The sequence below is a fragment of the Zonotrichia albicollis genome, chromosome 6, assembly GCF_047830755.1.
Source record: "Zonotrichia albicollis isolate bZonAlb1 chromosome 6, bZonAlb1.hap1, whole genome shotgun sequence".
Lineage (NCBI taxonomy): Eukaryota > Metazoa > Chordata > Aves > Passeriformes > Passerellidae > Zonotrichia > Zonotrichia albicollis.
In genome coordinates, this window is record NC_133824.1 from 1,892,052 (window position 1) to 1,904,796 (window position 12,745).

Genomic DNA, 12,745 nt, shown 5'->3' on the forward strand with positions numbered 1-12,745 from the left:
GAAAGCACAGTCGTGCTGGACAAACACAAGGAAGCAAAGCAGCTCCTTTGAAACAATGCAGCCCTCATCTTGAACATGTGGCATTTGGAATTTGCAGTGGTGCTGTTCAGGGGTTATATCTGACACTGAGTTTGGGGCAGCTTCTAAGATATTATGCCTTCTATAAAAATCCAAAGGCTGCACCTCAGCCAACACAAATCCTTCTGGGAATGCTGCTGTTTTCCTCCAGGCAACCTCTTGTTCCTGCTGAACCCGAGGATGCAGGTCCCCAGTGCAGGTCCAGAGGAAGGATGCTGTAAGGAGTGAATGGAGACAGCTTGGAAAATGAGGCTTTAGGACACCTTGTACTAAGCTGCTGAAGAGGGAAAAAATAAGGAGCCAGAGGATAGGTCTGGTACAACAGAAAGAGGGCTTTCCATGGAAAATGCAAGTGCCATGAGTCCTCTGCTTCCCTCAAGACCAAAACACAAGTGTGAACTCAAAGAAGCCCAAAGAGTAATTAGTGGAGCAAATAGGAACCTCTCTGCCCAGCCACCTCACTCCTGAATTTACTGCAGTGCACAGATGACTTATCATGGGAGCCATCCCAAATCTCTGGATTTACAACAGGACTTAAAAACAAAGCAAAGGCTGCTGCTGTCCCTGTATATCCGTGTCACAGACATATTTTATGAAAAATCCTTTCCTTAGAATTTTTCCTCCTGAGAAGCTGAGAGGCCTCAGGAACAAAATGTAAGCAATGGTTATCTGCTGCTGTGGAATGCAACAGGTGGATCTGTCATTGGCCCATGTTGGATGTTTCTAACTAATGGCCCATCACAGTCAGCTGGCTCGGACAGAGAGTCTGAGCCACAAACCTTTGTTATCATTGTTTTCTATTCTATTCTTAGCTAACCTTCTGATGAAATCCTTTCATCTATTATTTTAGTGTCGTTTTAATGTAATATGTATAATAAAATAATAAATCAAGCCTTCAGAAACATGGAGTCAGATCCTTGTCTCTTCCCTCAACCTGAGACCCCTGTGAACACGGTCACAAATCCGAGTTACCAGAAAGCTGGAGGCAGGATCTGCAGCCAGTGAAAAGGGCTCCAGAAAGCCACCCCTGCTAAAGGTCCAGATCAGCCCCGGGAAGTGTCCCTGGCCTTCAGATGACTTCAGAGGCTGAGCATTCCAACCAAATATTTCAGCTAAGCTCCTGCTTGTGTGCAGGGCTGAAATCCTGGCATGAGCTGTGTCAGATAAGTCACAAAAGCTCCCACTGAATTCAGGATCAAACCACACAGGGCAGCAGCACCTTTTTGCCAAGTTCAGGATTTATCATTTATCCCTCCAATATCACAAGTTCAGTTTAAGAGGGTTGTATCAGAGGAAGAGCAGCTCCCAGGAAAAGGAATGCTCTGTATTCCTCCTCTTTGTCAGCTCTCTAACCACTTGCAGCACTGATGAATTCCACTGTCCTCCTCCACTCCAGCTTGCACAATCCTGGTTTCCTTCTCCTCTGACCTCACATACCAGCCCACCCATTCTGCATTTCTGATCTTGCCAGCAGTGTTGTAGCTGTGACAGCTTCAGGATGGAAGAGAGTTTATGGGCAGAATATGGTTCTGTTTGACCAATTCATGCAGCTGGGGGGAGGAAAGAAAACGAGAATAGCAAGTTTTAGAGCAAACAGGAAATTTTATTTCTTCTTCCTCTTCCCCATCTCTCAGACAAGGCTCCTTCTACCAGTTGCTCTGGCTGACTTGCCACCATCCCACACACAATAAATGCACCTCTTGCTCTATGGTTGTGTGGCACTCTGTGCTTAACATAATCCCTCTAAAAATCATGCCTGGATTTCCAGTTTGTTACAGAGTGCATAGAAAGATACAGTGGAGGAGCTTTTTCTGCCTGTGTGGGAGGTTTGCTAAGAAGAAACTGCCAGTTTAATGCATCCTCATCTCTGAGCGCTAATTATAGACAAAAACATCAGAACCACTGCAGAGATTACTACAAAACTCCACTTTCTGTTTCATGAGAACGAGACTGGGCTCCAAATACCAACAGCTGACAGAAGGATGGGAGGCAGGAGTAGTCAAGGTCTGAAAAGTGTTCTATTTATACTTTGTGCCAGAAGAGTGTATACTTAAGTTAGCTGGGGAAGGGGGGGTGGGGTGGGGAACCAAAAGAAATTATTTCAGGTTTAGAACTGGGAAGTGATTCAGCTGACAAGCCATGGGAAAATTTCAAAGTCTAAATAAAATTGTGATTTGTTTGGAAGTATTTATGAAGATTTACTCAGTTTTCACTTTTTAAAATATTCAGTAAATTCACTATGATATCTGATCATGGACTTGAAACATTTAACTTCAAATATATATATATATATATATATAAATAACTTATTTAGAATAATTTTATTCAGCCTAAAATTAAATACTCTATGCCTGCCAGCCATGTTTTGTTTAGAAAAAAAGAAAAAAAATTCAGGGGAAACAAGTAAAGCTGTGATTCATATAGCACAAGAGTGCAGAGTCCTTTGCTGTCTCAGTCTTGCCACTTATCTTTTGCAGCACTCACCCTCCAGTCACACCTGGGAAAGATGACTTGCAGGTGTTAGGAAAATACTTCAGTGTATGATGTATAGAATGTATTTTCTATTATAAAAATTATACTCCTCTTATCTCTGTGGTTATTGCTGTTGCTGAAACAAAACCTCACCCAGACCTCTGGATCTCCTCTTTGGGAGTGTCAGCAAGTGCCAGGTGGATGCTGTATTTTGTGGGTTTTGGTAGGTGCTTTCCTTCCTGTGATTTGAATGTTGACAGAAGCTTTTAGTGTTGAACAAACCCTTTCTGGCACCAACTCTTTTGACAAGTACAGTATTTCCAGGATTTTCTCTTCAGAGGAGAAAAGGCTTAATCAGGGTAGAGTCCTAATGAGTGCTACTGTCCTATACTCATTGTTCTTGGCTTCTCTTGCTCAGCCCACATCACTCAGAGAGCTCAGCAGCCAACCCACTGCAGTAACACCTTTTCTAGGTAACTGCACTGGGGACTGTGCAGGTGCTCAGTCTTTGCAGGGTTGCACCCAAATGGCTGCACCCCACTAAGGAAAGCAGCACCCCTGCATGCACACTGCTGCCCCAACCAGCCCCATCTCACCAGCTGAGACCAGCAGGGCTCTTTGTTGGGGAAGATGAAACAGGAAAGCCTTATAAATATGATTGTCTGGCAAAAGATTTTGAGAGTATGGAAACTATAAGCGAGATTGAAACGATAGCAAGCTTTGAGATCCCTTAGTTACTGAACAACTGGAAAACAATGGTGTGGCTGGCTGAAGGTAATCTCCTTTTGATAGAACACCCTCTGCTTGCCAAGGTCAGAGCAGACCCTGCCAGCTTGGCAGAAGGGGCCCAAAGAGGAGTTTTTGGTGTTTAAAATGTAACCCAGTGTGGTAATGTAATGATTCTTATAGGCCATATGTAAATGCTATAGGATTTGTATCTCGTACTAGATTGGTTAGTGAGAAATAGAATATTCAACACAGAAGAAGATTTATTGCATTGTAACGGGAACTTTGCACTCTTACCCCTTTTACTCTCTTACCCTTTTTTACTCCCTTACACTCTCTCCTCTCTCTTCGCTGCTCTGAGCTGTGGCTGCAGCTCCCAGCAGGGCCCTGCACCCAGGCCCTTTGCAATGAACCCCAAATCCCAGCAGGGCCCTGCACCCAGGCCCTTTGCAATGAACCCCAAATCCCAGCAGGGCCCTGCACCCAGGCCCTTTGCAATGAACCCCAAATCCCAGCAGGGCCCTGCACCCAGGCCCTCTGCAATGAACCCCAAATCCCAGCAGGGCCCTGCACCCAGGCCCTCTGCAATGAACCCCAAGTTCCATCACCTGGCTGCAGAGATCTCGTCTCCATCCATCCCGACCGTGCTACCCCCGATGCTCCTACAGCTCTTCAAAGCCCAAGGATGTCCTTGCTGTCCTGGCTCTCCCACACCACATCTGCAGAACCCAGCAGATGAGGCTCTACTGCTGGATCTTCACACAACATCCAAAAAAAACCACCTGTCTGCTCCAAAGAATGAAAAACTTTGTTCTGAGAAGGGATCCTGAAACCCTGCTCAAGGCAAAGCGTTCTGCTGTTCCCTGCTGTGCACATGTGGAAAATCAGGCTCTATTTCCCAAAGCAGCTGAGGATGTTGGAGAGCCAGGCTTGCAGCTGAAGGCTCAGCAGGAAGATGCACAGAGGAGATCATTACTTTTCCCATCTATCCTTTATTTTTCAATTCTAGCAGCTTTCATTATGTTGCAAATAGTTTTGGCTACAGTTCCACTGCCTCTTATGTTTATTCAGTCAAACAGTTAAAAATTAATGAAGTGGGTGCACTATTGATTTCAAAAGGGCCCTTTGCACAGCATCCCAACTCAAACACTGCTCCATATTGTCAGGGAAGCCCGGGGAGAGGCAATATTGTCAGTGTGCAATGCAGCCCTACATTGTAGGCAACACAGAAACCTCTGCAGACACAGCACACAAAGCTGCAGAAGGCTTTTTAAGAGAGACATAAGATTTATTGGGTTTTTAAAACACAAAATCCCTCCCTAAAACTTTTCAACGTAAAAGATTTCTATATACAAGTATCTAAGGGAAAGGTAACCAGGAGATGGAAGATCTCCCAGTGATTCTCGTTAGGGACTAATATTTTCTTCCTCTTTCTGTTTTAGTTATTGCTGGCAAGCAGTGCCATGTTTTCATCAGCTGCATGTGTTCTGCTTCCTACAGAAGCTGTGCTAATGCAGAGTCCCACATGGCACCAGGCAGGCTGGGGGAGGCTGAAGGCAGTGCAGAGAAGGAGGAATTAACATTATTTCTAAAGTGCCAGGAAGGATGCAAAGCTCAGAGAGAACTGCAGGAGGGAAGGAGGACACTGGTGGAATGAAGGAAAACATCAAAAACTACTTCACAGACACGTAAGCTATATATATATAATCTAAAAAAGAAAAATGTGCCTAATAATGTATCTGCAATCATATACCTCCTGGGGAATGATCACTTCCAGGCTGGATTCAACCACCATGTTAATAATGGCAACGACACATAACAGCACTAAAAATTAAATAAAGTATCACCACACAATACTGAGATGTGCTACCTCCACGTTGAAGAGACTTAGGGACTTAAACCAGAGATTCTGGGGGAATAAGGGGACTCCTGCTCTTTGGAGAGGGACCTGCCCAGCCATAGGTGTCACAGGACTGATCCAGTCATGCTCTGAGTCTCCAGTTGCTGACAATTCTGTCATTTTACTGCACTTAACACCAGGGGCAGTTGAAACAATCCATCCACCAAACACACATCCTCCTCCAAATTAATGCACAAAATGCAGCATCACTGTCACATGATAAAAGAATGATTTATTAGAGCAACTTTATGATAAAATTATATAAAATAACAATTTGGTTTTTTAAAGACATCCACAATATCACCTTGAAACAAAATGTACAGATACTGCCTATAATCCAAACAAAAATAAATTACTGTTCAAAAAAAAACACAACAAACCAAAAGTGGAAAGAAATCAGGGCAGAAGAAACAAATCAAAATTATACACAGCATTTCAAGAGGGCGTGGAAAAGAGAAAGTCATTAATTGATTCAAGTTATACAAACGTGTTTCAGCTTTACTCTCAGACAGCTCAGCTTGCATTTGTGTTGCATGCAAATGGAATGATCCAGTGAACAGTTCAGAACAGCAGAATCAGCAGCATAACAACAGCAGAGAGTGAAATAGGCACAATTCAGCACGGGGCACATTGAAAGTGAACAGGTAGTTCTGTCTGGTCTTTGCAAAAGTTATACACATTTACCAACTTCAAAAATAGCTAGTGTGATCTGCAAAACAAGAAAAAACTAGTAGAGTCTTGCACTTAAATACTTTACACCTTTTTATTTTTTTCTTTTTGTCTCCTTTTTTGTCAGTAGGCTGTATGTAAACATTCCACTAGTTGTACCTTATTAAAATACTCAAAGATGATGCAGAGGTTCTTTCCTCCTGGAGCACGACCACAACATGACACCACCACAGATCCAGCTGGGTCCTCGCTCCCAAAGCTCCTACACACCCTCACAGGAATTTACATTCACCCCATCAGAACAGAGTAACAGGATTTTACATTTGAAAGCGTCAAACTGAAAAGTTTTCAAGTATAGTGGAAGAGCTGAGGGCTGGGATTTTGGAAGGTGCTCAGGGCATCAAGCACCCAAAGCGTTACGGAAACCCCAAAAGGACCTGAGCGCTTGCTTCCCCCAAGACTTGAAAAATCCCACCCTTGGTTACATTGCTTTAGTCTAACACAAAACACGCAAAAGCAGTGGCCCGGGAGTGACACACAGGCCAGTGCCAGCCCTGCCATGCTCAGTGCAGGGCCCATCCCCAGCTCACAGGAGCAGCAGGAATCTCATGCACTGACCCTGGGCCCCCCAGAGACACCACTACACATGGGGCAGGTTCACACTGGAGTCACACAGGCATGGTTCCATGGCTGCATACAGTACTGCTTGTAAGAACCAACAATCAGCAAAGGAGTGGATAGCTCTTTGGCTTATCTGGAGCAGACAAGTGCAAACCACAGTACAGCAGAAGCAGTGAACACAAGAGAAAATATGTTGCGTTTCATCGTTGGCTAGCAACACCTTTTCAAATGCAAAGATCCAAGAATGAGCATTGTGTCAGGACACAGAAGCATTTTACAGTTTGGCTGAGTCACAAATAAAACAGATCAAGCTGTGCATCCTCCCTGCCTTCACACACTCATTTCCAAATTATCAAGAGACACTAATTGTTGCATCCTCATTAGTCACTTGAAGAGGTACTGTATTTTGCAGGTTGATTTAATTGATGCAAGGTATCTGTGGGCTTGCTCTCTCTAGCTCAGAACAGAGCAACCAAGGGAGAAAAATCCCTCCCTGATGTGTTCAAGAATCAAAGAAGAATCAAGCAATTTTCAAGTGAAAGTAAACAGAAGTCCCATCAAGGACACATTGCAGAGAAACAGAATCCACTTGCGCATAGCCATGAAGATGTGGAAATAACAAATAAGCAGAGAAGTCAGATTTAGGTCTTAGTAATTCACTTGTTTCTACAGCAAAACTGAAACTAACAGCAACACCTTATCTGTGAAGGTCCTTTGACTCCTAGCGAGTTGGGGTAGCACCTGGTCAGTTCAAACCCTAACTAAGAAGGGCTTGAAAAATTGTGTTTCATATGTCAGGAATGATACCACCACTTATGATATTCACCAAGGACACAGTCAGGTATTTCAAGAAAAGACAGATCAGAATCAACAACTGAATTAACACAGATAGTGCATATATTACAGGCAGAACAACATCAAGGGCAAATTCTTTTTATTCTGCATTCATCTACGTGAAATCCAGCAAATTTCTTCATGGAAGGGCATCTCCACACAAGCAGATGAGCTTATAGCCTACTGGAAATCTTGGAAGGATATCTGCACCTACTATTTACCAGCCAGCATCTTGCAGGCTCAAAAATAAACTAATGACGTGTTGATATACTCCCATTTTGGGACTGATCCTGTCTCTGCTGAAATTGATTAAATTTCCTGGCTTCACCAGGAAAGCAATCACCTTCTTCACTAGTAAGGTTAAACACTTTGTGAGCATCCCTATTTAGGTAAATTATTTTAACAGGTTCCCACAGTTACAACATCCTAGCAGAAAAGCTCAGGTAACTACTGAAGCTAACTAAGGAATCCACTACTCACCCCAAAATATAGAGTCAGCACACAAGAAGCAGTCAAGCTTGGGAAACCATTTTCACTGGTTAAACTACATACTGTATGAGGGCAAAGTGGAACTCATCTGCTCACCTTTCCCAGTAAATGTATCCTCCACAGCTACAAAAGAATTTCTTTACCTGATTACTATTTGTTGACCTGGAAGAATGAAAAAGGAATTGATACAAGACAGAAAAAACTGGGAGCAAACACATCTGGAAGAGATCCCCTCAAAACCAAAATTTTTGCTCTTAAAGCAAGAAAAATTGCTTAGTGTTTTGCAGTTTAACACAAAGACAGAATATAAACCCCAACTTTTGTTAAATAAGAAATTGCTCAAACAACTGTACACAATCCTTAGTGTTTCTAGGATTATAATGGACCAAAAATTAAATCCAGAGACAAAAATCCCAAACGTACCTATACAAGTGCTTGACACTGTTGAACAGTTTCTGAGGAACACCACAATGGTGGCCTCCACAAGCACTTTTGCATTGAAAAAAAAATCATAACAGAATTAGCCATAAAGGTGGAGCTACATTGAAGCCATTATTTTTTCAGTGCTGTCAAGTGATTGCACTAGTTCACAGCAACTGGGTAATTGATTTTATTCCACGAGCCATAGGAACAGATGGTTTTCTTTGCAATTGGGTAATTGCAAACATCTTAGTCTTTAGCCCAGCCAAGAGCATTTGTAGCTCATTATGAAAAGACTGTATATTTAAATTAAAAAAGAAAAGCAGCTTAAAGACAGCATTTGTACCAAAATCATGAAAATTTGGCAAGCTAAATTGTAAAATATAACTTTTTGCACCTACCCCAAACTGTGGGTCTGAAAGATAATCAAAAATAGTAGGTGTAGCGGTAGTCTTTACATTCATACCTTTATTAACTTTTATACTTTCCCAATAGAAAAAACAAAAGGGTTTATTCTGTCTTGTTTTGGTTTTTGGACTGAAAAACAGATGCACAACTTCAGTGTGGCTTCTTTTTCATGACTGCTGAAAGGAAATCTTACACAACTGCAAGTAAGGGTTTCTCTCAGAAACCCATGATATTGCACAATTGTTCTGTTGGATTTGCAAGTTGATTCCAACAGAGTTGTAATGCTTCACTTGTACACTTCAAAAAAATTCAACCAAATAAAACCCAAACGAATATAGTACCAAAAAGGTGTGTTTTTTTTTTTTTCAAATCGAGCCTCATTACAACTTAATAGTTATAAACAGGCCAATGCAAGAGCACTTTAGCCTCAGCAGTATTGAATGGAAAATATGCAAAGCCTATTTTCTTATGGCACACTGGAAGAATAAATAAATGAGTAATTTAGTAAAAATCAGTTTGCCTCTGTGCTGAGTATGTGCTGCTCCACAGTGCTAGTCTTGTTTAAAAGGCATACACAGACTTTCCATTCACCCTCACAGCATAGATTTTTCTTTTTTGTGCAACATGTTAGCAATCTAAAGAACTGCTCCACACAAACTGTCCACAAACCACTCATACACAATACTAATGCAACAGTAGATTACAGTATAACAGCAATACAAAATATTGTATCAGATCACATATTTCTCTCCATCTGGAATGAAATTCGAATCTTGCAAGCTAGAAGACCCACAGTTCGATTTCTGAGCGTAGTTCCTCATCTGTGGTAGGGACAAAGTCTCCAGTGTGGACCCAGAATTGTTAGCAGTCCTGACTTTAGTGGCTGTAGATTGTTTAGCAGCAGAAGATGCTTTGTTACTGGCAACTATATCCAAGTTTCCAGTGGGGTCAATGATGGCGTTTATGACTAGGGGAAGAAAAAAAAAGAGACATAAACTCATTAGCAGCAGTCAGCAAAGTTCCCAAACAGAAGTTTGCTACCCTCATTTTGAAAGCAGTAGAACTCTAAGCAGTACTTTTGTTCATCTTAGTCAGGTTATTTTGCTCCTTAATACCTTCAGGTCTAAACAGCTTTAACAAGCAAAACCTCTCCCAGACTCAAGAGATATGGACTCTCTGGTTAAATTGGAAAAGACAAACTAGAGCAGCCAAACGGCAAGCTTTTAGCAGGAGCCCAAAATGATGCCTGGATGTTTTTACATGTCTTTATTACACTTTTAGATGATGCAAGAGCTTGTCTTGTTTTTCCTAGTGCAGAGATCTATGTGCAAAATTCAAGTCCAAAAAGCACAGCTTTACTGGCTGAAAGAGCTGCTAAATATTATTTCATCAGAACTGTCCTGCACCATTTTATCTTATGGGAATATGCTAATTACCACAAACAAAGCATTTCCATAGCAACAGCTTCTACATTTCAATAGTAAAAAATTTTCCTCAAAACAGGCAGTATAAGATAAATCTACTGTTAATTCCCTATGCATTCAGCAGACAGCACTGTGGTAACAGCCTGAACTTCTGCATCCTTTCCCAGCTTTCACTGACAAATCAGGCCAACAATACTTTATTTTGTGCAACTCTACTGGCATTTGAGAGACAACAGGAACATTTTAGATGACCAACCTTCAAGCTGTTTTTGAACTCGCCTGAGCTCCTTCAGGATAGAACTGATTTCCTAGAAACAAAAGCATCAGAATGGAAAATTAGGCAACAAAGTACTCGACTGACACAGGAATCAAGTCTTACTGCTTCTGCATTATCTGATCAAGAAGATTCAAGGTCAGGCCCAACCTTGCTCATTTACCAGAAAAGCTGTACTGAGGGGCATTTATTTGGTCAGTGCACAGGGAGCCTGCTCTGCACTGTGCCACCAAGTGCTGCTACAGCACCCCATTCATAGCCAGAGGGGCTTTTATGAAATGCTACACCTGTACAAAGACTCCTCCTTAATATGAAATACACAAAGATGTTTAAAAACTCAACTCCTAGACCAGACAGGGTATTTGGCCACATTTACAGCGCTGCAGCACCAAGCTGCACAGGTCTAGCACAAGGTTGTTTAGCATTAATCATATTCACTGGGTCCACTACTGCCCTTAAATCCTTACTGACTGACAATCCCCTTCAAGGACAATGAAAGGCCATGAGAGTACAAGCACCATCCTGAGGCTGAAGCACCTGAGTGAATGCACCCTGAGGTGGATTTTTACTGCCCTAATATCAAACAGTTCCAGGTGAAGAAAACAAACATTCATGAGGAACACCTGTCTGCAACTGAAGCTGTGGAACCACATGGCAGGTGACCCTTTGGTAAATGTTTAAATGAGGCCGTATGACCCTGAACTTCAACACCTGTTAAGAAACCCAGGCTTTGAAGATCATTTGCAAAGGAACTGGAAAAGGGTTGGTGAAACAAAACCACAGAAGGAACTCACTCTGTGACACTTCAAACAATAACGAAATCCAGCAGTTCAACAGATGAAAATGGACCAGAAATTCCAGAAATGGATTTGAGAAGGGTCAGAGATTGTTGGTTTTGTTTCTTAAAAAGCTTTCATGGATCAAGTCTTTAGTATTTCACTTGTTTGCATGGACTTACTTTGTTTGATGTTTTCAGAATTGGCACTTCATTTTCTGAATTGATTTTGGCCTCCATTTCCTCCCAGGTCCTTTCTGAGTTTTGAAACAGAATCCTGTAATACAAAAGTAGAGCAGATCTTAAAATTGCCATAAAAAAACTGCTTGTTTAAAAGACTTAATTATCACAAGATGTGGCAACAAAAGAGATTAGTGGATTAGCAGCTGGATAAAGCTCCTTTCAGCTGATTTAGGAACAATCCAAAGTCCTTCCCTCTTAAGTCTCTAGAGCAACAACAAACTTTGAAAAGATTTCACAAGCTTGGTAACATACTGCATATTTACAAGAGCCTTGTAAAAAGAGACAATCCACCAGTTTTCTGCTGTATCTCCTGCATAGGCAGCATTTCAAAACCAAGGCATCAACAGGCAAATCCAGCATCAAAATTCCAAAGGCCAAAGATATGAGGAAAAGTGATAGCAAACAATCATATTACCTCTGGCTCACTGCACACACACTATTTCTTACATGTAGATTCCCTGCATCTTGATTACAGAACTTTCCAAGACAACAGCACAATATCTTCCACAACTAGCAAGTCAACAAGCTCACCAGCAAGTCAATATTTCAGGCCAGAGACAAGAAGTTACTTACTTCATTTTCTCAGCGAGGTTTTCTGTATTTTCACGGATTGTATGTGATAACTGGGACACTGGGTTCAACATCAGATTGTCAAAGATTACCTAAAATATGAGGACAGATTGGAAAACTTTTAGCAAAAGCAGCATATTACAAAACAGGAATTTTTTGTACAGTAAATCACCCCCACTGAAACATCTTTGTTTGTGGGGATGATACTTGAAGTTCAAGGGAGATTAAGATGATGTGTGGCTTTACTGCAGCACTTTGGCAAAAAGTTAATACCAACTTGTTCAGACTTTTGCTAGAGACAGAGCTGTTTGCAGTTACATAAGCATTTCTGAAAGAACAGCGCTTAGGACTTTCCACACACACAAAAAAAACCCCCAAAAGTCAAATCAGAATGCAAGAAGCCCCACAAACAGTTGAAACTACCTAACATGACACATATAAGTTCAAATCACCTTCAGAGCCAGGTATCCCACCATGTTACCTTCTGCTTTAATAAAATACTATCAAACCCCAAGTATTCAAGTCCTGTGGCTCGGCAGAGCCTCCAGACTTCTGCCAGGAAGGCCCACACCAAGCTGGGGGCACTCTGAAGCTGCACCCTTTATCCAGCCTTGGCACTTCTCTACAGGAGAGGAAGGGATTGTTTCAAAGCAGTCACAGGACAGGATCAGTTCCAGTGGCTCAGCCCACAGTCCCTGTATGTGCCTGTGAGTCACACTCCACCTCCAGAGTGGCTGTGCAGGAGCCAGCTCTGCCCCCCTGAAGCCTCTGCCCAGCTCTTCCTTCCCACCACAGCAGGCAGGAGCATCAGCCAGTGCTGGATCAGCAGCTTTCTCCTCCTC

At 42.1% G+C, this 12,745-nt stretch overlaps 1 protein-coding gene across 6 annotated transcripts in view; it reads right to left on the bottom strand.

The window, feature by feature from the left end:
- Positions 1-5,388: 5,388 nt before the first annotated feature.
- Positions 5,389-12,745, bottom strand: part of CEP170B (centrosomal protein 170B) — a 58,272-nt gene continuing 50,915 nt past the window's right edge. For all 6 annotated transcript variants that reach the window (XM_074542265.1, XM_074542264.1, XM_074542263.1 and 3 more), the window contains 4 exons: positions 11,907-11,995; positions 11,274-11,367; positions 10,298-10,349; positions 5,389-9,584 (listed from right to left, as the gene is read on the bottom strand). In XM_074542265.1, the coding sequence (XP_074398366.1) occupies positions 9,349-9,584; positions 10,298-10,349; positions 11,274-11,367; positions 11,907-11,995 (471 nt within the window). In that variant the 3' untranslated portion in view covers positions 5,389-9,348. The remainder of the gene's footprint in view (positions 9,585-10,297; positions 10,350-11,273; positions 11,368-11,906; positions 11,996-12,745) is intronic.